Genomic DNA, 23545 nt, shown 5'->3' on the forward strand with positions numbered 1-23545 from the left:
TGCCCTATGGCGCCAGACGCTAATGTGGACAGTGTCCGGTACACCGATCCAAAAAGAGGTGAAGAAGCCATGATGCCATTCCATTCATTGCATTTTCCGTAGTGTGTTTGTTCGGAAGAGAGATTCAGAGAGTAAAGGAACACCGAGTCATCCCGAAAAACCAGCCATAACCCAGACTATGCACGCCATATCGAACCCAGCTTAACGAGTCCTTGCCTGCACCTTTGGTGCGGCACCCTTGGCACCCTGCTTGCTGACCTTGGCGGCGTTGCCTCGTGCGGACGCGGCGGCGTTCTTGGCCTTCTCAGCCTTCTTCTGCGACTCGGCGGCGGCCTTCTTCTCCTTGCCCTCCTTGATGGCAGCGGCGCGGGCGGCGGTACGGGCCTCGGGACGTTGGCTGCGACGCTCCTTGATTACGTCGAGCGAGGCACCGACGATGGCACGCTGGTGCTTGACTGTGCGGCGGGTACGCTTCTTGGCGACTTCCTGTTGGAGAGATGGTGGTTAGCGCAGTCCGCGATGGGGGAGTAGAGATGTATGTTGCGATGAGAGCAACATCGCCGCTGAGGATGTTTGCCATGCCCAAGTCTGTCCGCAGTACAGACTGATGTCATAGTTCACTGCCTCTCAAACATGTCCCAGCGGCGTGTATATGAGTTGGCGGCGACTAACCTCAGAGATACCCTTCTTGTGCGCCCTTCGGTAGAGAGTGGTCCAGTGAATCTTGCGAGGGTTCTTGCGCTGGAGGAAAAGGGACTCGGTCTTTCCGTTCTGGAAGCGGAAGATCTTGCTGTCACCACGGATGTAGAGCTTGCCCTGTTTATGCCATCAGCGAATGTCCGACCCATTGTAGTGTTCCATCCTCGTCCGCCAGGTGTTCGCTTTGCTACCGTCGCGATAGCGGGATTTCGACATCCGAGGGGCGAGCGGCGAGACGTGGAGAGGCAATCTAACGCACCTTGCCCGGGTAGATCTTTTGACCGCTGAAGGAATCGTCGTAGGTACGCATGTTGGCGGTGTTGGCGTGATACCTGTGTGTTAGTCGTGGGGTTGTCGTCGGTCGCGAATTCAATATTGCAACTCCGTGTTGAGACCTGTGGGCGGGCTTAGCCTAGGCGGGCTAGCCTCTTGGCGTTGGCGTGGTGGCTGGTGCGCGCCTCACCAAACGTCCTCCACCCATACCGCGATGCAACTCCAACGCGACAGTGGATTTTCATTGCGAAGCGCTCAGTGGTACTCGTGATTCTTGCGCATCCGCAGATCAATTCCATGCGTTCGCACAAGAGCGTTGCGTCCACTTCTCTTATCGCATTCAGTCTATGGCCGCCTCGACAGCAATCACTCACCACGGCCAAATGCATTCTCTTTCTTTATTAGCCACATCATTGTCGATGAGTTCAATATCGTCTGACAGTTTACCAGATGCAGTACCCAGGTCTCTCTCTACTATCGAGTGTCACGAAGATGCCCAGGCTACTGCAGTCGTTCCACCTGAACCAGCGGAACTGAAGATCACTCAGATCACGAGCCTAGACAGCGACGAAGCACACCTGGTGATACACCCTTAACGCGATAGTAACAGAGCCTATGACGGTATCATTCACGGCGTGTGTGCTGATGCCTAATCCATCTTTCACTCCGCCCAACCCACTTATACGCGGTGATTCCTACGTCATTTGTGGCGCCTTCGTACATTCAGAAGGCACTCGTATGCTTTCATGCCGATGTACTTGAGCCAATGAAAGGAATGTATACAGCAAGATGCACCGCCAAACCAGCTCGAGAAGGGCTGTCACCACCGGATTCGTCAGACCGTAATACTGTGGGCGGTAAGACCATCGAGAGATCATCGAAGTAGCCAGCAACGTCCTAGCCACTACACCCTAAGTTTAATCGAGGAATGAATGAAACAGCCCGTCAGGAACATTCGGTGCTAGTTCCACCGTGAGCTCTCTCCATTTGTCCTGTAAGGCCTGGAATTCTCATGAACTTAGAGCCCAATATTATTCCAATCACCAAGTAGATATAAGACTTCATCAAGACCAACAACAACAAAATTCTTCCTGAAGTTACTTGTTATGGATCCTTCATCACACAAAGTATCGGTTGCGTCCGCCGGGTCCGGTACGCAGTTGCGAGAACACGGCGATACAACGTTTGACCCGACAACACATCGTCTTGTCACTGTACCGACGCCCCGATCTACACGAACAAGTACAGTCATATCTACTTCAACTCTACACGACCAGGATCTGGTAGACGTTATGGCCGAGCTTGAACGTCAACAGTCTGATCACCGAGCGGCCTTTGCCTTCGACATGGCTCAAGGCGGCCGTATCCATCCGTTGAATGAGGACGAGCTAAGAAACTTCCGCAAGGACAGAGATGGTGTTTTTGGCCCATCTCGTTGGGATACGCCGAACCTTACCGGGGAGTTGCCGTTCACTTTCACGTCGTTACCCAGCCCCGCGGCAGTCGAGAATGCGATCAAAAGCGACATTGGAGGTGAAAATCACTTCCGTTTTGCACCTTCGCGTGGCTCGCCAGAAGAGGACGCAAATGCCATTATGCACTTGCTCGACAACATCGGTAATGTGAAGTACTCTGAGCCTGGCGCGGTTATCCATATGCAGTCGCCTACCTTCAACCAAAAGAAGCGCTGGATACCAGGATGGGAATGCGACGGTATACTGGGTCAGTCAGAGTTTCAGATGACCGTTGCCCCATCAGGGGAGGTATTCGAGTTGGAGTACTATGAACACCACTTCTCCACGACGCTGTTGACCGGCTCGAAAGTATGGTTCACTTTTCCTCCGCTGCAAGCCAATCTAAACCTGCTCCGCACAGCATACGAATGTATGCATGATGGCAACACCTCACACGTTCCCCTGGGCGTCCTTTCGGAAATGCAGCACGGCATCGCAATCATTCAGAAGCCAGGACAGACCCTCGTGCTCCCACCATACTGGTCCTGCATGATATTTTGTACCGAGACATCAACATCATGTAGCTTCTCTTTATCAACCGCCGCGCAATACATGTACCGCATCAAGCACATGGGTCTGTGGCTCAGCCACAATCTCTTCTGGGACACAGGAGAACAGCTACAAGCCCACCTCGTGCGCTATGCCACAGAGCTTGCAGCCCATTTCGCTAGCATCATGACAGGCGATCTCAAGCGCTTCAAAGTCGGCCCTGTGCAGAACCAGATATGCAGCGAATGGCTCAAACCTGCACCGAAACAGGTCGAAGAGTCCGAGAGCATGAAAGAGAAGATTGGCGTACTCTTGTCATTGATCGAAGATGAAGAGGCGAGAGAGAGAATAGATGATGAGATCCGACACGCGTGGATTGAATTCATGGAGGAGAAGCGCGAAAAGAGACCAGAATGCCGGTTGTGTCGTGTACGTATCGAGCATATGCCCGCGGGAGAGACGCCAGACGAGCGGCTGGCACGACATGTCACCGACGTGCACTGCTCGTACGAGGAATGATCAATTTGACATGTCTGTCATAGCGAGAGGTACACTACTTTGGCGCATCAGGTTTTGAACGTTCTATTCCCGGATCAATCCACATCAGCCACTAAAGATCTCAAATACTCAGCACGTCCGTCTCACGCCATCATCTTTCGCGATTACTATAAAGACCCACGCCGCACAATGCGAGTCAAGTCATCGCAGCCGCGCAACCACGGTGAGGGAGAAGAGCATCGGATCGGTCCCTGCCATCCGACACTAAATCGCCCGGGCCGGCCGCCATCCTCATCGACCAAGCCCAAATAGGTCTAACGAGCGGAAACGGCCCACGACTTGAGCTCATGCCCCCGCACACTACACCCTGAAATCTTTTGCCTCCGGTGAACTAGACCGCCACGATTCTGGAAGCTGAGATGCACTATCGTTAGCAAGCAATGACTTGTACAAAGCTGAGCTGCGGGCGAAGAAATTTCCTGAAAGCTGAATGGAAGGCCTGATCTGCTACCGAGGTTCGGCTCGTACCTGCAGATGAAGATGCAGAAGTGGAGAAGGCATTAGACACATGGTTCCAGGTTCTAGGTCGGAGGGGATGGCCGAATCCGGTATATAAGCAGAGTATGTAATGAATGAACGAACGGGACGGCAGACAAGATATTACAATACGAATTGCAAATCTACCTATTCTTTGACTACTTCTACCCACCTCCTACCCACCTACCCACATCTCCAAGGCCTTCCTTTGGATCGACACAGAAATCATACATCACTATTGACAAAGCCTGTCTTAACACACCCACCCACAACTAAAAATGCGTTTCCTCTCCACTATCCTGAGTACCACCCTCAGCCTCCTCACCGTCACCTCGGCCGCCGCAACAATGAACACCACGAACGGCATGGGCACCACACCCTCCCAGCGCTACGTCATATCTGCGACGCAAGCGCAAACCGTCATCGATGCCGCCGTATCGAACGCTACATCCCTCCAGATCCCCGAGAACATCGCCGTGGTGGATCCCTCTGGCTTACTCGTTGCCTTCCACCGTATGGACAACGCATTCATCGGCTCCATCGACATTTCGCAGAAGAAGGCTAGGACGGCTGTGCTGTTCAATGGATTGTATGCTAGTGCGGATCTGTATGCGGCGGTGCAGCCTGGTGCGCCGCTCTACGATGTGCAGAACACGAATGGCGGGTTGGTAGTCTTTGGGGGAGGAATACCGATCTATCTCGAGGGAAAGTTGATTGGAGGTGTGGGTGTTAGTGGAGGAAGCGTCGAGCAGGATTTGAGTGTTGCGAATGCAGGAATTGAGGCTTTGGGGGCGAGCACAAAGGCATAGGCAAGAGGAGTAGCCATGGAGGAATGCATTCGATGTTTGAGTCGCTAGCGAAGATACCGTGACCACGGAACCATCACCATCGCCATGCCCCGCCTCGACTCATACTGTGACAACGATACAGCCATACTTAGCCGTCAACTCCACTATGCTCTCTCTTCTGGCGCTTAGTCCCTCACTTAGATGATTGAGGAAATCCTCCACCAAGCCGCTGAAGATCTCCATTACGCACCACTTCCTCCGCAAACATAAACCTGCCAAATGCACATCAGCACGTCAGACTTGCAGGAAGTTACCTCATAAGCTCATACGTCTGGCTCCTCTCCATGCCCTCTATCGCGTCTTTAGCATGGATCCTCGTCTGCTCCTTTACACCCTCCATAACCGCAATCGCTGCGAACCGTTCTTTCCAAAGCGCCCATCTTTCTTTGCTGAATTCGCTTTTGCCCTTCCATAATTCGCCTCCGCGTGCTGGGTTGCCCTGCTTTTTATCGGTGGGCGTGAGATCTTTTTCCATGCGGAAGAGGTTGTGGCCATATTCCATTATCCAAGCTGCAGCTGCAGGGACGTTTGCATCGTACTTTTGGTTGGCCGTCGACATTGGGTCGTCGATGGGAGGTGTCTCGAGAGCTTCTCGTAACGCGAAGATGGCGTACATTGAGAGATCCTGGATATGTTCCCTTGCTACACGGGCGAAGAAGTAGTTCATGTTCGTCCAGGCTTGCACCTCCATCTCGATGAAGCCCTCGTGAGCGACTGGCGCGTCGTTGAAGGCCTCACGACAGGCCATGCCAAAGTCGGTCATTTCCTTGTAGAGGTAGTCATATTCCTTGTTGTCCGGTATTGAATGCTCCTTGAATGCGGCGAGTAGTTCGATGAGTTGGTGGTGCTGTGGTCGGGCGCCGCCACGGAATGTTGATCGTCTTGCGGAGTGAATGATACTGGTCCATAGGTCCATGAAGTCCACATCGTCGAGTTTGGCCTCCTTGATCTTCTCATCGATGGGTTCCAGGATGCGCGACGTGGCTTCTTTCACGTCGATTTTTTCATTGAGGTAGTCTTGAACTAATTGGTAGTACGCGCTGTCTTCCTTTGGACGAAACCATCCTCTGATCTGTGCGATCTGGTCGATTTGATCTGCCTCGTTCTCAAGGGTCGGAAGGATATCCTGGATCTTCTGGTTTTGTTGCTAAAACAAAATGTTAAAACTGAGCATTAATGATATCCTTGTGAAAAATACCGCTATGCGAGCCATGTTTCTGATCGTTGGAGTGAGACGTGGTGATCTTAGGCTGGTGGGATGGGAGAAAGGTACACGGTGTTGCTTTCTGGTGATGTCATATGCGGCGGTACCACGGTCAGTCCTACTAATCCCACGTGTATGCCTCGTTAAGGCAGCTGGTGACCTGGACCGGACCAGTCGAAGTACGCTACGAGGTATCCCTTTCTCAATGTGGAGACACACGGCCGGTCCATGTTGATAGGCGCGGAGCATCGTCCGCGCAACGGAAGGTCGGCGTTCGGTTGGCTAGAGAGAGGTGCATAGTACAAGAGCGACTATTACACCTAAAACAACCACGCTTATAGTGTAGCCGATCAGCGCATGGTGGTCCTTCAAGATGCGATGATGAGGATCGAAGCAGAAGATCACAGTAGAGAAGCTGATCGCCGAACGTGTGGGTGATCAACCCGAAGCTGTCGGTAAGCAAGGGTTCTCGGAATGCCAGGAACGGGCTTCCCGCCGCCTTGGAACGTGTCTTTGCCCGCGGGGCACATAGCACGGCAGTGATAAGGCGGGCGTCAAAAACAAGTCAATTCCAAAGCTTAGTGAAATTTGGTGATCGAATGGGACATCTGTGCATTTTCAGCAGTCAGCGATGGCCCCGGGAGGTATTCGCTGCTCTGCAAAGCTACCCAAGTACGTCAAAAGTACGTCGTATCCTCCAAAGCTACACAGGTACCCTATAGCTCGATTTCGTGAGTTTTGTTCATGTAAAAGCTAAATACGCTTCAAATATCGTCTCGTTACATCAATCAGCTTATAGCTTCGCACCCCTCTCTCTTTCCGCCAGAACCCTCAGATCCTTTCTAAGGATCTTGCCAGCCGGGCTCTTAGGAATCACGTCTATGAACACAACTCCACCACGCAACTGTTTGTGCCCAGCAACTTTCCCCTTGACGAATCCAACAATGTCTTCCGACCGAATCTTGCTCTTATCAGCGACAACGTATGCTCTCGGCACCTCATTCGTCCCATCATCCGTCAGCACCCCAATAACCGCAGCATCCAGCACGAGCGGATGACTGAGCAGCACCGCTTCCAACTCCGCAGGCGCAACCTGTAGGCCCTTGTACTTAATCAACTCCTTCTTCCTATCTACTATGTAGAACATCCCATTCCTGAACTCCGCGATATCGCCCGTATGAAACCAGCCATCTTGGGTGAAAGCCTCTCTATCCGCCTCTTTATTGTGGTAATACCCCTTACACACCACCGGCCCTTTCACCAGCACTTCGCCCGGCATCCCCGTTTCCACATCTTCCCCATCATCATCAACAAGCCTAGCCCGCATATTAGGCAGCAACATAGCCACACTCCCCGTATCATCATGCCTCCCCGGTTGCATAATCGTCGCACTCCCTGTCGTCTCACTCAACCCCCACGTCTGATCTATAAAACACTCCTCACCACCCAGTTTCTGGCTTGCCGCATACTGGAGGTCTTTCCCTAGGGGCGCGGCACCAGAGATACAGAACTCGAGGGTAGCGAATTGTGTGGTTGCTAACGGGGATTTTGCGATTAGGAGCAGGATGGGGGGAACGGTGAAGAAGAAGGTTATACGGTAAAGTGCGTTGTAGGAGAGGAATTGCGGGAAATCGAAACGTGGTATCCAGTATACGGTTCCGCCGATGTAGAAGGGGTTTATGAGATAGCCTTGTACACCGGCGATGTGCGCGGTGGGGAGGTCTGGTGTGGGAAGTCAGCCTACGTCTCTATCGAAAGTCGTATTAAGAACACGGCTTCGAGACTTACGAGCGATTGTCCGGTATTCAAAGTCCGGACGTTTCTCTTTCACCCACGCTTTCATCATATCCCCCGTACTAACAGTCTGGCTCACCATATTGCGATGCGAGAGCTTTACTCCCTTTGGTAATCCAGTCGTACCGGAGCTATAAATCAGCACTATCAGACTCTCTTCGAGCTCTTTCCTGTCTGTAATCCTCGTCCACGGCAGTAAATCTCCTTCATCAATAAGATTATTCTCCGGCCTCCCGTCTTTGCCAACAATCTTCAATGACCATTCCCTCCCCTCACTCATAAGCAGTACGCGCCCACCTCCACCTTGACCCCACCCAGCATCCTCTGCAGCTTTAATCGTAGTCTCCAGGGTATCTTGACAAGTGACAAGAATCTTCGAGCTGGCGCCTTGTATTTGCTTGGCTAGTTCGCTGGCAGTGCTTGCCGCGGACGCAGCGGAGAAGATACCGCCTGCGCCAATGATTCCATATGCGAGAACAGGGAGGAGGTAATGGCCGGTCGAGATAACGGAGCACACATCTTTTCCTGGGCCGTGCGCGCCGATACCAAAATGCTTGCGGAGGGCGGCTGATGTTGCTTGGGTTAGATGGCGGGCGCGCGATGTGGTTAGGATTAGACTTGGGTCTGCGGCTGAGACGTGGAGGGGGGTGTCTGGTTTGGCTAGGCTGTGTTCGGAGTCTACGAGAAGATGTATCGTTAGTTGAGGAGCTTGATGGAATGATGCTAGGCGCTTTCGGAGAGATGGGCATACCGAATAGGAGAGTTAGTACGTCGAGGTCAGGTATCGGGTAGCTTTTCTCGGAGCGATAGATGATTCCATCAGCCGTCTTCTCTACGACGGTAGCCATATTACTGCCAGGCTCCTTACTACGCGAACACGATGTATGCGAAATCAACCAGCAAGGCCCGACGAACGAGGCAGAAATGACCACCACAGTCAACGGAACGACAAGATGTTGTTCTCGTATATTATGGTTATATATACTCTAGCTAGAGTAGCCGCACGATCGCCCTTTCATAGCGACGCGTTTCCTCGGCTCCCTTGTTGCAGTCTGGATTGGCTGTCGATCCATCTGTGGCTTCGGCAAGCATGGTATGTCAGTACTAGCGAGTAAGCGGGGTAAGTCGGGGTAATCAACAGCAGCCGTGTTACTGCGCGCTATCGTGAGGCTATTCAGCTTTGACCTATCAGATTACTGATTGGGGCGTTCAATGCTTGCTCGCGAATTGCAAGTCCTTGCGCCGTGAGCGTGGGTAGGTGATCACATGAACGTCGTCTTTCAACCTCTGCGTTTTGCACTCGGCTCATCATGGGCAGCCTCAGCATCATCCCCATCGACTTCGCCTCCACCAGCGGGTTTGCCGGCCTTCTTTGGTTTTCGCCTCTTCCGCTTATGCTTGACGGGTGGCTCATCTGCAGCCGCAGTGGTCTCCATCGCTGCTTCTTCTGGCTTTCGCGGTAGGACCTGAGCGGTCTTGGAACGAGGAGCTTCGATTGTGTACGCCATCGGAAGCACTGCTGGTTGCGCGATTGGAGGCAGCTCGCTGTCGTTGACCATAGTTTTGCGCATTCCTCTAGGGTTCTGTGCCTCAAGTAGCGCAACGTATTCAGCGGTGCGTTTGGTATGCTCCACCTTGGTCATGATCTTCCAGTTCCCAGGCTTGTCTGCGTCTCGCCACTTATGCCAGACATCGTCGTGCATTACACTTCCGCCGAGGACAACGAAAGCGCAGCTGTTCCACAGTGTATGGACTGCTTGTATGGGTAGCCACTTGGGCCGCAACTCGCCATGCTCCGCAAGCCAGTATGCTACCTTTGCTGGTGTAGGGCAGATGTTGCGTAGGTGTGGTTCGACGTAGATTGTCCGTTGGTCCCAGAATGCTAGGCCCTCGTCATCGGTGACTTCGAAGGAACGGCGGGGTAGGTATTTGGGAGGATACGACGAGGGCTTGCGGCGGACGTGGTAGCCATTGCTCGAGAGTTCCAGCATGTCGGAGGGATGATCGTGGAGTGCTTGCTGAAGGAGGATCTGGGAGGCTTCGGGCTTTAGGGAGGAGATGTTGGGGTGTTCGAGGATGGCGGTGAGGTGGATGTCTGTACAAAAAGTCAATTGTTGGGGTAGACACAGACCTGGGCATGTGTACACTTCTCCTCGCCATCGACGGTTCTGTAACGGTCCTGCAGCCACTTGGCGCGCTGCTCTTCCTGGTGGGCATAGTCGGTGAAGATGAGCTCGATGCCGGCAGCAAGCTGGCCAACGTACTCTGGCGTGACAGGCTTGGTGGTAAATCTGGGACCAGGCTTGGTAGCTTTGAGGTCAGTCTGTTCTGGCTGGTTAGTAGGTGAGCTGGTTCTTGTCTTCTGCATCGCCTCGACCAGCGCATCGTCTTGGTCACCCGTGACTGGTGCTTTGGGGGCAGATTGGGCAGGCTTGGGCCGCGGTTTCTCGCGGACGCCCTTGAGCCTGAGCGCTCTTGGAACAAACATGGCGCCAGTCTTCCGCCCCTGTGGTGGAGAGAGTCGACAGGGATTGGTGTCGCTGAAGAAGTTCGAGTACCATCGCGGACCACATTCGCGACGCGCCGCGGCTCAAGCACGGACCTACGTCAGTCCCCAGAATCTCAATTTCCGTACAGCGCTGTCGACCAACAACCGCACACTGCTCATTCATACCTGAGCCTACCTTCAAGCGTCAAGATGGCAAAAGAGAAGAACTACAACCCCGTGCAAGAAGCCAAGAAGGCCGAAAAGCAGAAGCAGATACGCAAGCAAAAAGCCAACCTCCAGACGCAGCGCAACGAGAAACTCGCGCGTCGAAACCCCAATCGCATACAACGCGATATTGACAACCTCAAAGAACTCGACCAGAGCGGCGCAATACGGCCACATGAACGACAGCGGCTACAGGAGTTGGAGAAGGATCTCGCCGCCGTCAACAAGGCGCGCGCAGCACTCGGCGACAAAGCGCCTGTCTTCAAGCCAGAGCGGCAACACAATAACGACGATAGAGGGCGAGGAGGCGACCGGGGAGGCAGAGGCGGCGGTGTTCTCGGCAAGCGATCGCGCGACGGACAGCGCAAAGACGACGATAGCAGCGACACGGACGACGACGTGAAGCGAATCCCCATGCCGCGCGACACACCGCCGCCTATACCACGACGCTATCTGCCCCAAGACCTGCAAGACGAAGCTGCTGTGCCTGCCGAACCCAAGAAACCCACCATCGTCTACGAAGCCGCACCCCAAGTCCGCGATCTGCGCAAGGAAGCGACAAGATTCATGCCGGCGTCTGTGGCACAGAAGGTGAAGCTGGCAAAGGGCGAGGGGCGGTTACTCGAACCTGACGAGTTTGACAAGTTGAGGGAAGGAGGGTATATGAATGAAGGGAAGAAAGACAAGGCCGAGGCAGGCGCTGAGAAGGTTCCACGAACAGCTGAGGATGAAGAGCTGGATGCTTTCTTGAGGTTGCAGAATACGTCAGCGGGTGATATGGCAGAGCAAGTGGCTGAGGCTGCAGTACAAGAAGCAGAGTACAAGATGATGGCTGCTGAGGCCAAGGGGCAGATGGATGGTATATCTGACGAGGCCAGGACGGCAGAGAATACGCTCAAGCATGTGCAGATGGAGGAGGTGGAAGATGAAGATTTATAGCATGCGATGAGTTCTAGTTGTATCATGCACAAGTTATACCTTCAAACGTCCGATCTTTCTTGTCGGGTTCCACATCATGCCCATAATTGTGAGGGCACAGCAAACAGCTTCAAGCTGAGTGCATTCATCGAGCATTGGAAAATACCAACTGGTACTCCGAGAAGGCATGAGCGCCAGGGCAACCAATCGATGGTCGAAGTTGCAACTGAATGTGAAAGAAACAACGGAAGGCAAGTCATAGCATAAGACAAGTTGTTGATCAGGTTGTTTTTTCATTCATTGTAGGGTATATAGATACGCGGCTTTCACGCCGAAAGGGTATGTTCCATCCATCGCAGTATCATGTTCGTCCATTCTCAGGTCTTCATGGTCGTAAGAGAGGAAGAGGTATCGTAGCTACCAAGCAGGGGGAAGAAGCGAGTGCTTTACTTCTTCTGGCCAGTGGCGCCGGAGAGGGTGTCGGAGATGCTCTGACCAGCGTTGCCGAGAGCGTCCTGAGCTTGCTTCATAACACCCTGACCCTGGGCGGAGGCATCGTCGCCGCCTGAGCGGGTGGCGTCGCCAAGCTTCTGTCCGGTGGACTTCTGGCCCTCTGGTGTATGTGTTAGTTGATGGCCGGGTGGTAGGTAGTGACTAGTGGAAGAGACGTACCAGGCTGGACGGCACCGGCAATACGGTCACCGGCTCCAGTGAGGCTCTCGCTGGCCTTCTGGGTGGTGGACTTCTGGGAGTCGGGGGTCACTGAGAGACTGTCAGATGGTGTACTGAAGTTGGATACAGACAGTGAGCTTACTCTTCTCGGAGGCCTGCTCGCCGAGTCCCTTGCGCATGGAGTCAGACATGTTGATTGTTGGTGGTTGGTTGGTTGGTTGAGGGCTGAAAGTGGTAGTTGTAGTTGAGTGGATTGGAGATGAGTGTGATGAAGGATCGAGGGAAGGCAAGCAGAAGCAGTCTTATATACTACCCTTCAGCATCGTCCAGGCTGCAGTGACGTGCTGCGAAACTCGTACGTCATCCCTCGCGAGGCAAGCACCGTAGCCGCAAAAGGTGTGGGTGAGAGAGGGCAGCAGCAGTCGTACCGTGTACTCAGTGGGCCCTGTTACTTGCTCTTTCACATGTACGGTTGGCAGGGTCTACAGGGGTTCCTGCCAGGATGTATACCAGTTTGCAGACGCCACAGGCCGCCACTACAGGTAGATCAGCACTTCCGCTATGTGTGATTGATGGTAATCTGGCGCCTTTGCATGGCATTCGCGTCATCTGGCCACGGCTTAAGGTGGGTACGGGTTCCAGATCTTCTGCCGCGCGACGAACACTGCCCCGCTATGAATGAGATCTGCTGTACAAGTTGGAAGGAGGGGCATGTGCTGCCGCGGCTCTCTTCTCCCATAATTGCTTTCTGAACTGGATAGTTGGTAGCGTAGCAGAGACATAGTTGGTAGCGTTGGATTAGCATGAGTGCTTTCTTGGTAACGGTAGACTATCCCCTCGCCCTACTTCTAGCTCACAGCCATACTCCGGAGTACGAGCCGCTCTTTGCCAACATCGGGTACGCGAACAGTGGGAGGGTTTAGTGGGGCAGTACCCCGCTGACGTAGCTGAGAGGCACGAGGAAGTCGCGCAGCACGTGACCAGCATCATCATCATCTGGCACTAACCTCAATCCATTAGTCACCACACCATGCGCTGCGCGTGCAAACATCCTACAGACTTCGACACGTCCTCACCTCTGCAGTTCCGGCTGAACGGCGGCAGTCGACTCCTTTCACGCGTGCAGCGCGTACTGGAGCGCGTTACTAATTCTGGCCTTTTGCCGCTGAGTGAAAACTTGTTTGACATCTGTCGCAGCCTATCCACTTTTCATCTCGTCAACGTCGTCAATGTGACGACCCTTCGCTCGGGCGATTAGAAGCTGTACATATCCTGCGCACAACTCCGATCATGTATTCAGAAGAAGCGGACCGTTATCCGTCGCTGAGCTCTGCGCTGTCTGCTGTGAACCTTGGCTGATCTCACAGCATCCGCGGCGAGGCTGAGTCCTGCCAACATCGCGTCCAATTGGTACCACAACAACAGCAAGACAGCAACAAGAAATGAAAGAAGGATTGACCTTTTCCGACCGCAGCTACGGCCTCGAATCACTATCGGAGAATTGGCCCTTGTCTGTACGGTGAGGTGCTGCGGTCTCACCAGGCCGGCCGCAGTTATCCTTGGGCCGAGCCCGCGCACAACTTAGATAACGCCGGCTATACTGTATAGCTGATACCAATAGCGCCCTATGAAGGCGATCGCCAGCATGATGCCAGGATATTCAGCAGTCGGAAGTGCGACCGTCGAATGGTCAATGAAAGCTGTACAGGAGGCCTGACAGCCACGTTCAACAGCCAACAACGTTCGACCATTGTCTTATACGGGTCGCATGCATTCGAGCCTTGCCGCGCGACTTGGAGTCGTCTCCCAACTGTGCCGTCGACGTCGCGCGATATCCTCAGGAAGGGCTCCCCGTTACACGCGATGCTCCTGTGCGGATTTCCAGGGTTTGCAAGGCTGGACAACGCTTCACAAGCCACGAAAGGGCCCCTGTGCCACAAGCGACCTAACCAAACAGGCGATATTTCAGATATACAACCAATCAACCTTCAATCTCCCATATCTCCCTTACCAATAGGTATACCCAGCGTCTTTTCCCCGTGTTTCAGATCGGATCCGCTCTAGCGCTTTCCTAGACAGTAGTCGCTTCATGATAGGGTCCGCGTCGATCAGGCTCCGACAAACCTAATTTTACTTACCGCTGTACAGTACCAAACCTCACCGTTTGGTGTATGGACATGCCGTCTATCACAGTCATTGACTCGTCGACGGCTCTCGCCCGCATGAGTCTCCATGCCTGATAATCCGCAAGGCCGCTTGGCTAGCTGTGCCACAGGCTCTAACAATAGCTCAAGGACAGTAACGGCAGGGATGACTTTATGCGGCAGAGAATGCCATAGGTACATTCGATATGTCGAACAGGTTTGCTTGTGTACAGTATCCGTCTTGGAGTTCTCGGCGTTATCTGCACTGCCATGACTTGGATGGATCTCACACGCCAGCCTACAGTCCGTTTCCTTGATACATCTGCCTGAACTTTCGAGGTCGAGGTCGCTTCGATCACTGTCACAGCGTCTGGGGAAAACATAAAACACAGAGCGGTTCGCCTCCGTTAGTTGTCACTTCCTTATCAAGTCAACATCCTCCCATCGGACTCGAAGCACCTCAGTAATCCCTATTGTCGCTATTCCTTAATCCACCATGAAGTACCTCACAGCGCTGTTGATACCTCTTCTCTATTGTACTCCCATATACGCAGACTTTGCCGACGACGCTTTCTCAGCAATAAGAACTCTACAAGAAAAATGGTACAATTATGATACTGGTTTATGGTATGTCGCAATTCACCCCTCACAATGACCAAATCTAATATCTACCAGGAACGACTTATGGTGGCAGTCTGGCAACATTATTGAGACCATCGCCCGCTTCGGTATCCAGGATACCGACTTCAAGGAGTACGCCCTTATGATCATCTCCAACACATACGCCAAATCGCCCCAACAGCACGGTGCAGATGCATGGAAAAACAAGTTCTATGATGACGAGGGCTGGTGGGCCATGGGTTGGATAGCCTCATACGATCTTACGGGTGACGTCAAGTACCTCAACACAGCCAGGGATATCTTCGCAGACATGACTACGGGCTGGAATACGCCGTGCGACGGCGGCCTATGGTGGTCCAAAGACCGTGACTACATCGCTGCCATCTCAAACGAACTCTTCCTATCCGTTGCTGCCCATCTGGCAAACCGCGCCGAGGGCCAGCAAAAAGAGGACTACACCAATTGGGCTCGGATGGAGTGGGACTGGTTCAAGAAGTCAGGTGTAATCAATTCCGACGGCTTAGTAAACGATGGCATCGATCCATCGAGCTGCAAGAACAACGGCAGAACAACTTTTACCTACAACCAAGGCATCGTCCTGGCCGGCCTTTCGGAATTAGCTCGTGCAACAAACGACGGCGATTACATCGAAGAAGCCTACAAGCTCGCCACGGCGTCGACATCCAAACTCAGCGATGCCAGCGGTATCCTTACCGAGCCCGTCGGTGGCGCTCTCGACCCCGTCGCCTCGCAGTTCAAGGGCGCATACGTTCGCGGTCTATCAACATTGTACGAGAATGTACCGCAAAAAGGTGTCCAGCAATTCTTCATGCGCAACGCGAATGCAGCGAGGAGTCAGCCCAGGGTTGATGGAGGCGTTATTATAGATTTGTGGCAGGGGCCAAGCGACAATGGCAACCCAAGTACACATGCGAGTGGCATTGACATCCTTGTCGCCGCCGCGCTGGCTGGTGAAGCTTAAGATGACTAGCATTTGTTCTAGTAATGTTTTATACCCCGTTCTGTTTTCATTTTCTCGGTTGTTTGCCGCTGGATTTCGCGGATTTTGTGGTCATCTTCGTCCAAGAGAAGAATCATTTTGTTTAATGGTAATTACGAATTTAACGACTAGATATCAGACTCTATTTCTGAACGATACTGTTCATGTACGTGCCTAACATCGTCGTTGGTGGATGTGCCTGGCTACATGGACACAGGCCAAAGCAAGTAAAGTTTGACCTGCGCCACGTGAACGGCACACTCGCTAAGCTTCCAGTGAAACCTCGACCGGGCTCTTCCGGGCATCACACGATGTCTCACGGCGAATAAACCACACCTTCATCTTCATTAGCACTCTGCGCGTAGAAGGCGTTTTCCCGCGCGCTGACTATCGAGCACGCAATGTTGCGGGGAAGCTTCGGCGTGGCCGGCACTTCCACGAGCGTCCCGAGGTCGCGCCCAGACAATAGCATCAACGTTGTTCCCAGCTCCACTTGACTACACTTATCCGAACGCGTACAGTACGTCCTCGCCTCACGTAAAACCTTTTACCGAAGTGCCTTAGTCAAAAGCGCGCGGATGCAAGTCGATAAGGCTACAGCTGCGCACTGTCCTGCTGGAAGATACGCCCGATCTTTGCACACGTCGATTAGGGCTAGACGCGACATGCATGCTGCTTCGTTTGTTGGCGACTGCAGGTCTTACTGCTCATGGTAGGGTAGATACGCCCGTGGTTACACCGGTTTGGAAGAGTGTGTATTGTCAGAGGTGCTGTCATGCCGGTCTATCTGATGATTCGGGATGTGCAGAGAATGCGTGATGTAAGGTTTGCTCGCTTTTTGCCTTTCTCATCTTGTGGGTATCAAAGCCGGATTGGAAGAGCTTTGCCTTACATATTAGCCCTCGTTGTTGGGCAATTCTCTTCACTTTTCACACGTTCTTCGTTCTATTCATCCACCTCTCGTCATGGGCTACGAAGCGGATAAGTACCGGTCATGGCTGCCAAACTTCCTCCAAAGGTCGACTCAAGATGATGCCACGCCTGACGAACGAACCTCTCTTCTCCCAGACTCACAACATCAGGAATGGTCTACTGGTGAAGCCGAGGAACTCGAGGATGGTGTTGCATCCAAATCCCAACTTATCCTCCACGAGTTCTGGGTCCTGTTCAAAGGATCACTCCCTGTGGTCGTAGCATACGCGTTGCAGAATTCCCTGCAAACAGTCTCTGTCCTCATCGTCGGACGCCTCTCGCCAGAAGCATTGGCTACCGCTGCCTTCTCGTACATGTTCGCAATGGCTACTGGTTGGCTCGTCGCTCTTGGTGGCACCACCGCGATCGACACGCTGGCTTCTGCCAGTTTCACGGGAAGTAAGAATCGACACGATCTGGGTATCATCCTTCAGCGCGCATTCGTCGTTCTTCTACTCTTCTACATACCCATCGCCATCGTGTGGTTCTGCTCCGAGCCGCTCTTCAAAGCTCTCGGCCAAGAGGACTATATCGCCAGAGACTCAGCAAGGTTCCTCTCGGTGCTCGCCCCAGGCGGCATCGGTTACGTGTATTTTGAGGCGTTGAAGAAGTACATGCAAGCTCAAGGTACGGTTCGTCTTCTGCGGCAATTCGCAAACTCATGCTGACATGTTTAGAAATCATGAGACCCGGAACATATGTCTTATTGATCACTTCCCCCCTCAGCGCCGGTCTCAACTACCTGTTCGTGTACACTTTCCAAATGGGCCTCCTCGGCGCCCCGCTTGCTACCGGTATCGCATATTGGGCATCCTTCCTCTTGCTGCTCGCATATGCTCGTTTCGTCGACGGATGGCAATGCTGGGGCGGCTGGGACCGCAAGTGTCTGCAAAACCTTTGGGTCTTCTCAAGGCTTGCTCTACTGGGAGTTATACATGTCGGCACAGAGTGGTGGGCCTTTGAAATCGTTGCGCTCGTTGCAGGAAAACTCGGCACGATACCACTCGCCGCGCAAAGTGTCATTATGACCACGGACCAAGTCATGAACACCATTCCTTTCGGAGTTGGTGTCGCTACCTCGTCGCGTGTTGGAAACCTCCTCGGCGCACGTAACGCCAAAGGCGCAGCCAGAGCTGCCAACGTGGCTGCGGTACTTAGCATGTTGCTAGGTGCGCTTGTACTGGCTGTCCTTATGGGAGTCAAAGACTTTTACGCCAAGATCTTCAACGATGACGCGGAAGTCATCAAGCTCACTGCAAAGGTAATGCCTTATGTTGCACTTTTTCAAATCGCGGACGGACTCAATGGCAGCTGCGGAGGCGCTCTTAGAGGTATGGGAAGACAGCACATTGGAGCAACCGTCAACATCGTCAGCTACTACTGCGGAGCTCTGCCACTCGGCATTTGGCTTGCTTTCCATGGCTGGGGTCTTGGCGGCTTATGGGTCGGCCAGTGCATTGCCTTGTATCTTGTCGGATTTGCAGAATGGGCGATCGTTGCTTGGAGTAACTGGGACTACCAAGTCAAGAAAGCGTTTGAAAGGATGGATTCGGATGACAGGGCGGAGCTAGGCGTGCCTCCAGATGAAGCAGAGCCGATACACAGATAGTGATCTCGCATCATTGCCCGGGTGAGGTCGATCGGACCTCGGAGGTATTAGCAACGCGTCTTACTGTGTAGACGCACGGAATAGAGATAGATAGCTGCCCGGAGACACCAATGCACGAAGTGTCAAAAATTACTCGATACGTTAAGCGAGATGTTTTAGTGCCGCCGGTATCTGAGCCCTGGCTCCGCGAACGAACCTCACTCCTCATCACATCATCACCTCCGCACAGCTATCCGATCGCTGCGTACCCCACGCCTTGTTTTCTCCTCAATGACAAGGTACCTCGTCCTAGAAACGCATGAGTGAACCACGTATGCAACCGTGCATGCGCTGCCGCTCGGCCCATCAATTGATCGCCTAACCTGCCACGGAGATCGCACTCGAAGGATGCATCCGGATCACACAATTCTTATCGAACCAATCCGCGTACTATGTAGCAGCTACGAAAGACCGTTACGTAGAGATGTAAAGCTCTAGACTACGTAACAACCTCACCGGAAAGCTCACTTGCATGCATGAGCTAGCGTAACTTTCCTACGCGTCTTGACTCGCTTCAGATAAGGCTGCGATACCCAGCGATCGAAGCTGCTGAATATCAGCGTTACATATTGTCTATGGGGAAGATTACTGGTCGAATTCCCCGGGTTTTATCACCATGGCGCCCGTCATTGTACATGGCGGGGTGGGTATCCACATCGATCAGCAACGGCCGATGCATGTCGTTCTCGGTGGAATGAAGTTGCGCAAGAGTACGAGGATGGGGGAGAGGAGTTGGTGCGACCATCATGGTATTCTGATGGCTGTTCATAAAGGTAGACGTAGTTGACGGAAGAGCTCTCCAGCCCCATTCTCGTAATAGCACTTCTTCAACTCCAAGCGCGAAGCACACAATCCCGATCTCACAACATACGTCAACCCAATATCGAGGCCTGTAGCTTCCCCAAGAATCCACTAACCGATTGGAGGCAGTACGGTGCTATGCCTGCAGACGACATCATCAAGGAGCAGGGGTAGCTCCAAAAAAATGTTGTTTACCTAACAGCAGTTTACCTAACGTGAGCTGGTCAAGCAAGTCACTGATAGAGTTGCGCTCGATATTTTCAGCTATTTACTGCGAGCTCTCCGCAGTCTCCAGATCTGTTCATCCGTCTCCTCCCTTTCAGTTTCACTCCATCGTTATCCTGAGACTCCAGCAAGATGAAGTTCACTCCCGCACTCTTGAGCTTCGCGGCTACTGTAGCTGCGCACGGCGATCACGGTCATGATCAGGACCCTTTGAATGGTCCTCATGAGGGACTGTGGTACAACACACTTCCTGGCGATGGCGGCAAACAAGTACGAATCAACAATCCGAAGCGGCACTGTACAACAATGACTTACATGACTGCAGGCCGACTCCATCTTCTCCGGCATATCCACATTCGGCCGCCTTCCATACCACCCATGTCTCTCTAGCAACACGCAGTTCGACATTGCGTTCATTGGTGCGCCCTTTGACACTGGCACATCCTACCGCCCAGGTGCTCGTTTCGGGCCCAGCGGTATCAGACAAGGTTCTCGCCGCCTCAATCTCTAGTATGTTTCCTTGAAAGCAGTCGCATGCTTACTTTTGTTGTGTTGTGATCCAAAGGCTCACACAGGATCGGATTTAGTGGCGGCTACAACGTTCCACTTGCGGCGAACCCATTCAACTCGTGGGCTAAGGTTGTGGACTGCGGTGACATTCCTGTTACTTCGTACGTTACTTCCCACATTCAGATGTTTGTAGAGTTAGTGTTTAGAATTACTAACCTGTATATTCGTGTAGGTACGACAACGCGTATGCGCTTCAGCAGATTGAGGAAGGCCACAACCTACTGTTGAGCCGCCCACCCCACACACATGCCAACAAGCCTGGCCCCTCGAAGACAGGCAAGACACTTCCTCGTTTGATCACTCTCGGAGGAGACCACACCATCACCCTCCCTCTTCTCCGTTCCATCAACCGAGAATACGGCCCCATCACCGTCATCCACTTTGATAGCCATCTGTAAGCCACACACTCCTCCTTCCATTACCTCCCCGTCAACCATCCACTAACACTCACCAGCGACACCTGGCGCCCCAAAGTCTTCGGCGGCGCCCCCAGCGAACAAGCCAGCATAAACCACGGCACCTACTTCTTCCATGCCGCACAAGAAGGCCTCCTCGCAAACGACACCAACATCCACGCCGGCATCCGCACGACCCTATCCGGCCCCTCTGACTACGAAAACGACGGCTACTGTGGCTTCGAAATCGTCGAAGCACGCGAGGTCGACAAGATCGGCACCGATGGCATCATCAAGAAGATTAGGGAGAGGGTCGGCTTGGAGAAGCCAGTGTATCTGAGTATCGATATTGATACTTTGGATCCTGCTTGTAAGTCCTCAATCTTACGAAGAGTTGAAATATACTTGGGTGGCATAGCTGACGTGAACAACCACAGTCGCACCCGCAACCGGCACCCCCGAAACCGGGGGCTGGACCACACGCGAACTCCGCACCATCATTCGCGGCCTCGAAGGCATCAACCTCATCGCCGCTGATATCGTCGAGGTTGCACCCGCTTACGACACCAACGCCGAACTAACCACTATGGCTGCTGCTGTGCGTTTCTATTTCCTTACTCTCTATTGTTCGATTCTGTATATGCTTGTTTGGGGCTTTCGCTGACGTATGGTGTGTGTGCTTTTAGGACACGCTGTATGAGGTTATGACGTTGATGGTTAAGAAGGGGCCGTTGAGCTATATGGGTGCTCCCAAGGAGATTATGGAGTTGTAAAGCATGAGAGGGACGCGTGATGAGGTGTCGAGACGGGGGTTATGGGGATGATGGAGGGCGTATGGGAGAGGGCGATGAGCGAGCTCGGGTTCGTGGTTGATGGAGAGGTGTCCGGACATCTATCGGACATGTAGATGGTGATGATGATGACGATGATGACGATGTTTACGAATTATAGTCTTTTATGGCATACCGCAAGATATTTCGATGAACTGCACCCTCTGAATTGACAATTATAGTATGTTCTCTTTGCTCTTAGTGTTACTTGAACCTTGGTGTTGACAACACAAGATGAGATGCGGGCAAAGATTCAGCTCACGAACCGTCAAGCACAATGTCCAAGTTCTTTGTATGGGTATCACATTCTCCCTACATACGAAAACAAACATGCTATTTCTATATTTCCCTATAAGACCCCTCGACAGGCTTCCTGCTAACTCCAGTATACTGCTGCTGCGGTGGTTGTTGTTGTTGTTGCTGTTCCGCGCCCGGTGTGAAAGCGCGATATGGCTGCTGCTGTCCCACACTTCCAGCCACAGGCGTATATGACCTCTGCCCTGGGTATGCTGGCGCCGCATTTGTGAAAGAGCCATGGTTGGTTGATTCAGAGGCTGCGTAGCCGGGCTGTAACGCTGCTGGTGCTGGCGGGGGTGTGTAGGTATCGTATGATGGGGAGGGATCGTTGTTGTAGGCGTAGGAGTTTGCGGCGGGTGGTGAGGGAGACTGGTGGCGGTGGTCGGGTTCGTCGTAGTAGTCGCGCTGGTCGTAGGTTTGCGGTTGATTGTAGGAAGGTTGTTGGTTGTATTGACTCAGCTGGTCGTGGGAGTCGTAGGCTTGGTGAGCGCCTGGCGAGCGGCGGCCGTAGGGCTGTTGCTGCTGCTGTGGTGCGTATCCTTCGTTTGCGCTGTAGACTGGTGATAGGTTGTGAGCGGGCGAACCTCTCCGGTAGTCGTCCTGCTGCGCGTGTGGTCGCCCGTATGCACCCTGGCCGTTCAACGGCGCTCCTTCGCTGACGAAGGAATCGTTTTGATAGCCGCCTTGGGGGTAGCCGTGGCCGTAGTTGTCCATTGGCGATACTGGCGACCGGCCCGGGCCAGGCGACCGTCGTGTTGCTGGCACGGCAGCCGCTGCCACTCCTCCCATTGATCCGCTTATTGGACTGCCGTTGCGGTCTAGCCTGTCCATCTCCATGTCGCCTTGCTTCTGGGGCGCGGGTTGTTCCTCGACTTGGACGTGCACGTCGCGCCCGTCTTTCCATGTGGGCATTGCGGGTAGCGAGTCTTCGTTGACGACGGCTCGTGTCGAATCGAAGGTCGCGAACTGCGGTCGTTCTGGCTGCGCAACGGGTGCAAAGGTCGGCATGGCGTTGGAGCGGTACTGCTGGTTCACCGGGCGGGTGTCGATGGGCGGAGGAGGCGGCGCGGCGGCATGCGCCTGGGCGTAGGGGTTCATGGGAGGAGGAGGCGCTCCATATGGCGTGGGGTACGGGGCGGCGGGATCGCTCTTGACGCGCTTGTGGCCTCTTCCACCACTGCCGCTGCAGCAGCACGTACAGCATCTAAAGCAGCAGCACGCGCACTCGGCGCCGCAGCATATGCATCGCGCTATGCAGGTAACCACAGATATGACGATGAGGGCTCCGATGATGATTACGACTATGACCGGCCATCTGTTGTCTGTGAGCAAAGGGAACGTAGCCTGAGGCCTGGCGTTGCAACGCACTTGCAGTAGGCCTTGGCCATGCAGTTGTCCCAGGAACTGAGCGTGTTCTTAGCCTCATCCAGCGGATTCTGGCGCGCAAACAGCGAGTGCACGAGTAGCGACGGCATGGCGATATCGAATGTCAAAAGAGGCGACGCGTTGGTAGTGTCTTCCGTCCAGCGGGTTTAACGGGAGTCGTTCGCGGTGCAGAGGCCGGCCGGGGTATATGGCTATGGATGGGGATATAACGATCGACGGGACAGGACGTGCCTCATATCGCTACAGAATTCAACGGCATCAAGGAGGAAGTATAAGGCGAGGAGTGAGTGTCCGGGTCATGTGTTGGTGCATCTCTTGCTTGACGTCCCCTGGAATGACGCTGGGTGCCAAAGGCGAAACGGCCGTGAAGCTTGGAAGGGGCGGGACATGGCCAAGCACCCATGCGACGCGGTCGCCGTGGCTGAGTTAGCCGCTAATCCGCGTTTCGCACCAACCTGCCGTCCTTCCCCGCAAAGCCCATGGTGGCGCTATCGTAT

The 23545-nt window shown here is 53.5% G+C and overlaps 12 protein-coding genes across 12 annotated transcripts; 6 read left to right on the plus strand and 6 right to left on the minus strand.

Moving 5' to 3' along the window:
* Positions 1–201: 201 nt before the first annotated feature.
* On the minus strand, positions 202–1060 carry BKA58DRAFT_421285 (60S ribosomal protein L24; the record flags this gene model as incomplete). The annotated part of the gene is made up of 3 exons (XM_046172771.1): positions 959–1060; positions 673–816; positions 202–486 (listed from the first exon to the last, which is right to left on the minus strand). Exons 1-3 carry the CDS (start codon positions 1007–1009, stop codon positions 202–204), a joined length of 480 nt encoding a protein of 159 aa, XP_046025680.1. The 5' UTR covers positions 1010–1060.
* A 1204-nt stretch (positions 1061–2264) lies between these two features.
* On the plus strand, positions 2265–3494 carry BKA58DRAFT_316456 (uncharacterized protein; the record flags this gene model as incomplete). Its single annotated transcript, XM_046167581.1, has 1 exon — positions 2265–3494. The coding sequence occupies one exon, from the start codon at positions 2265–2267 to the stop codon at positions 3492–3494; it is 1230 nt and encodes a 409-aa protein (XP_046025681.1).
* A 629-nt stretch (positions 3495–4123) lies between these two features.
* Positions 4124–4831, plus strand: BKA58DRAFT_385886 (uncharacterized protein). Its single transcript, XM_046170411.1, has one exon. It carries the CDS (start codon positions 4289–4291, stop codon positions 4817–4819), a length of 531 nt encoding a protein of 176 aa, XP_046025682.1. The 5' UTR covers positions 4124–4288; the 3' UTR covers positions 4820–4831.
* Positions 4832–4964: 133 nt separating this feature from the next.
* BKA58DRAFT_458458 (uncharacterized protein) lies at positions 4965–6071 on the minus strand (the record flags this gene model as incomplete). The annotated part of the gene is made up of 2 exons (XM_046174669.1): positions 4965–5984; positions 6057–6071. The coding sequence occupies 2 exons, from the start codon at positions 6069–6071 to the stop codon at positions 5109–5111; spliced, it is 891 nt and encodes a 296-aa protein (XP_046025683.1). The 3' UTR covers positions 4965–5108.
* Positions 6072–6561: 490 nt separating this feature from the next.
* BKA58DRAFT_184886 (4-coumarate-CoA ligase-like protein) lies at positions 6562–8920 on the minus strand. Its single transcript, XM_046165457.1, has 3 exons — positions 8608–8920; positions 7851–8534; positions 6562–7784 (listed from the first exon to the last, which is right to left on the minus strand). Exons 1-3 carry the CDS (start codon positions 8702–8704, stop codon positions 6856–6858), a joined length of 1710 nt encoding a protein of 569 aa, XP_046025684.1. The 5' UTR covers positions 8705–8920; the 3' UTR covers positions 6562–6855.
* A 216-nt stretch (positions 8921–9136) lies between these two features.
* On the minus strand, positions 9137–10344 carry BKA58DRAFT_315028 (uncharacterized protein; the record flags this gene model as incomplete). Its single annotated transcript, XM_046167502.1, has 3 exons — positions 9137–9265; positions 9323–9951; positions 10002–10344. 3 exons carry the CDS (start codon positions 10342–10344, stop codon positions 9137–9139), a joined length of 1101 nt encoding a protein of 366 aa, XP_046025685.1.
* A 50-nt stretch (positions 10345–10394) lies between these two features.
* BKA58DRAFT_385893 (WW domain binding protein 11-domain-containing protein) lies at positions 10395–11548 on the plus strand. Its single transcript, XM_046170412.1, has one exon. It carries the CDS (start codon positions 10555–10557, stop codon positions 11506–11508), a length of 954 nt encoding a protein of 317 aa, XP_046025686.1. The 5' UTR covers positions 10395–10554; the 3' UTR covers positions 11509–11548.
* Positions 11549–11840: 292 nt separating this feature from the next.
* Positions 11841–12534, minus strand: BKA58DRAFT_184899 (heat shock protein 9/12-domain-containing protein). Its single transcript, XM_046165459.1, has 3 exons — positions 12302–12534; positions 12160–12249; positions 11841–12100 (listed from the first exon to the last, which is right to left on the minus strand). Exons 1-3 carry the CDS (start codon positions 12348–12350, stop codon positions 11934–11936), a joined length of 306 nt encoding a protein of 101 aa, XP_046025687.1. The 5' UTR covers positions 12351–12534; the 3' UTR covers positions 11841–11933.
* Positions 12535–14652: 2118 nt separating this feature from the next.
* BKA58DRAFT_184893 (glycoside hydrolase) lies at positions 14653–16116 on the plus strand. The gene is made up of 2 exons (XM_046165458.1): positions 14653–14930; positions 14979–16116. The coding sequence occupies exons 1-2, from the start codon at positions 14800–14802 to the stop codon at positions 15904–15906; spliced, it is 1059 nt and encodes a 352-aa protein (XP_046025688.1). The 5' UTR covers positions 14653–14799; the 3' UTR covers positions 15907–16116.
* Positions 16117–16889: 773 nt separating this feature from the next.
* Positions 16890–18505, plus strand: BKA58DRAFT_315317 (mate family transporter; the record flags this gene model as incomplete). Its single annotated transcript, XM_046167520.1, has 2 exons — positions 16890–17523; positions 17574–18505. The coding sequence occupies 2 exons, from the start codon at positions 16890–16892 to the stop codon at positions 18503–18505; spliced, it is 1566 nt and encodes a 521-aa protein (XP_046025689.1).
* Positions 18506–19528: 1023 nt separating this feature from the next.
* Positions 19529–21506, plus strand: BKA58DRAFT_185086 (arginase family-domain-containing protein). Its single transcript, XM_046165463.1, has 7 exons — positions 19529–19840; positions 19896–20058; positions 20136–20241; positions 20313–20534; positions 20595–20905; positions 20973–21133; positions 21222–21506. Exons 1-7 carry the CDS (start codon positions 19703–19705, stop codon positions 21306–21308), a joined length of 1188 nt encoding a protein of 395 aa, XP_046025690.1. The 5' UTR covers positions 19529–19702; the 3' UTR covers positions 21309–21506.
* Positions 21507–21549: 43 nt separating this feature from the next.
* BKA58DRAFT_385899 (uncharacterized protein) lies at positions 21550–23488 on the minus strand. Its single transcript, XM_046170413.1, has 2 exons — positions 23031–23488; positions 21550–22977 (listed from the first exon to the last, which is right to left on the minus strand). The coding sequence occupies exons 1-2, from the start codon at positions 23135–23137 to the stop codon at positions 21705–21707; spliced, it is 1380 nt and encodes a 459-aa protein (XP_046025691.1). The 5' UTR covers positions 23138–23488; the 3' UTR covers positions 21550–21704.
* Between the last annotated feature and the right edge of the window lie 57 nt (positions 23489–23545).

Source organism: Alternaria rosae, assembly GCF_020736505.1.
Source record: "Alternaria rosae strain MPI-PUGE-AT-0040 chromosome Unknown BKA58scaffold_5, whole genome shotgun sequence".
In the NCBI taxonomy this organism is placed as follows: domain Eukaryota; kingdom Fungi; phylum Ascomycota; class Dothideomycetes; order Pleosporales; family Pleosporaceae; genus Alternaria; species Alternaria rosae.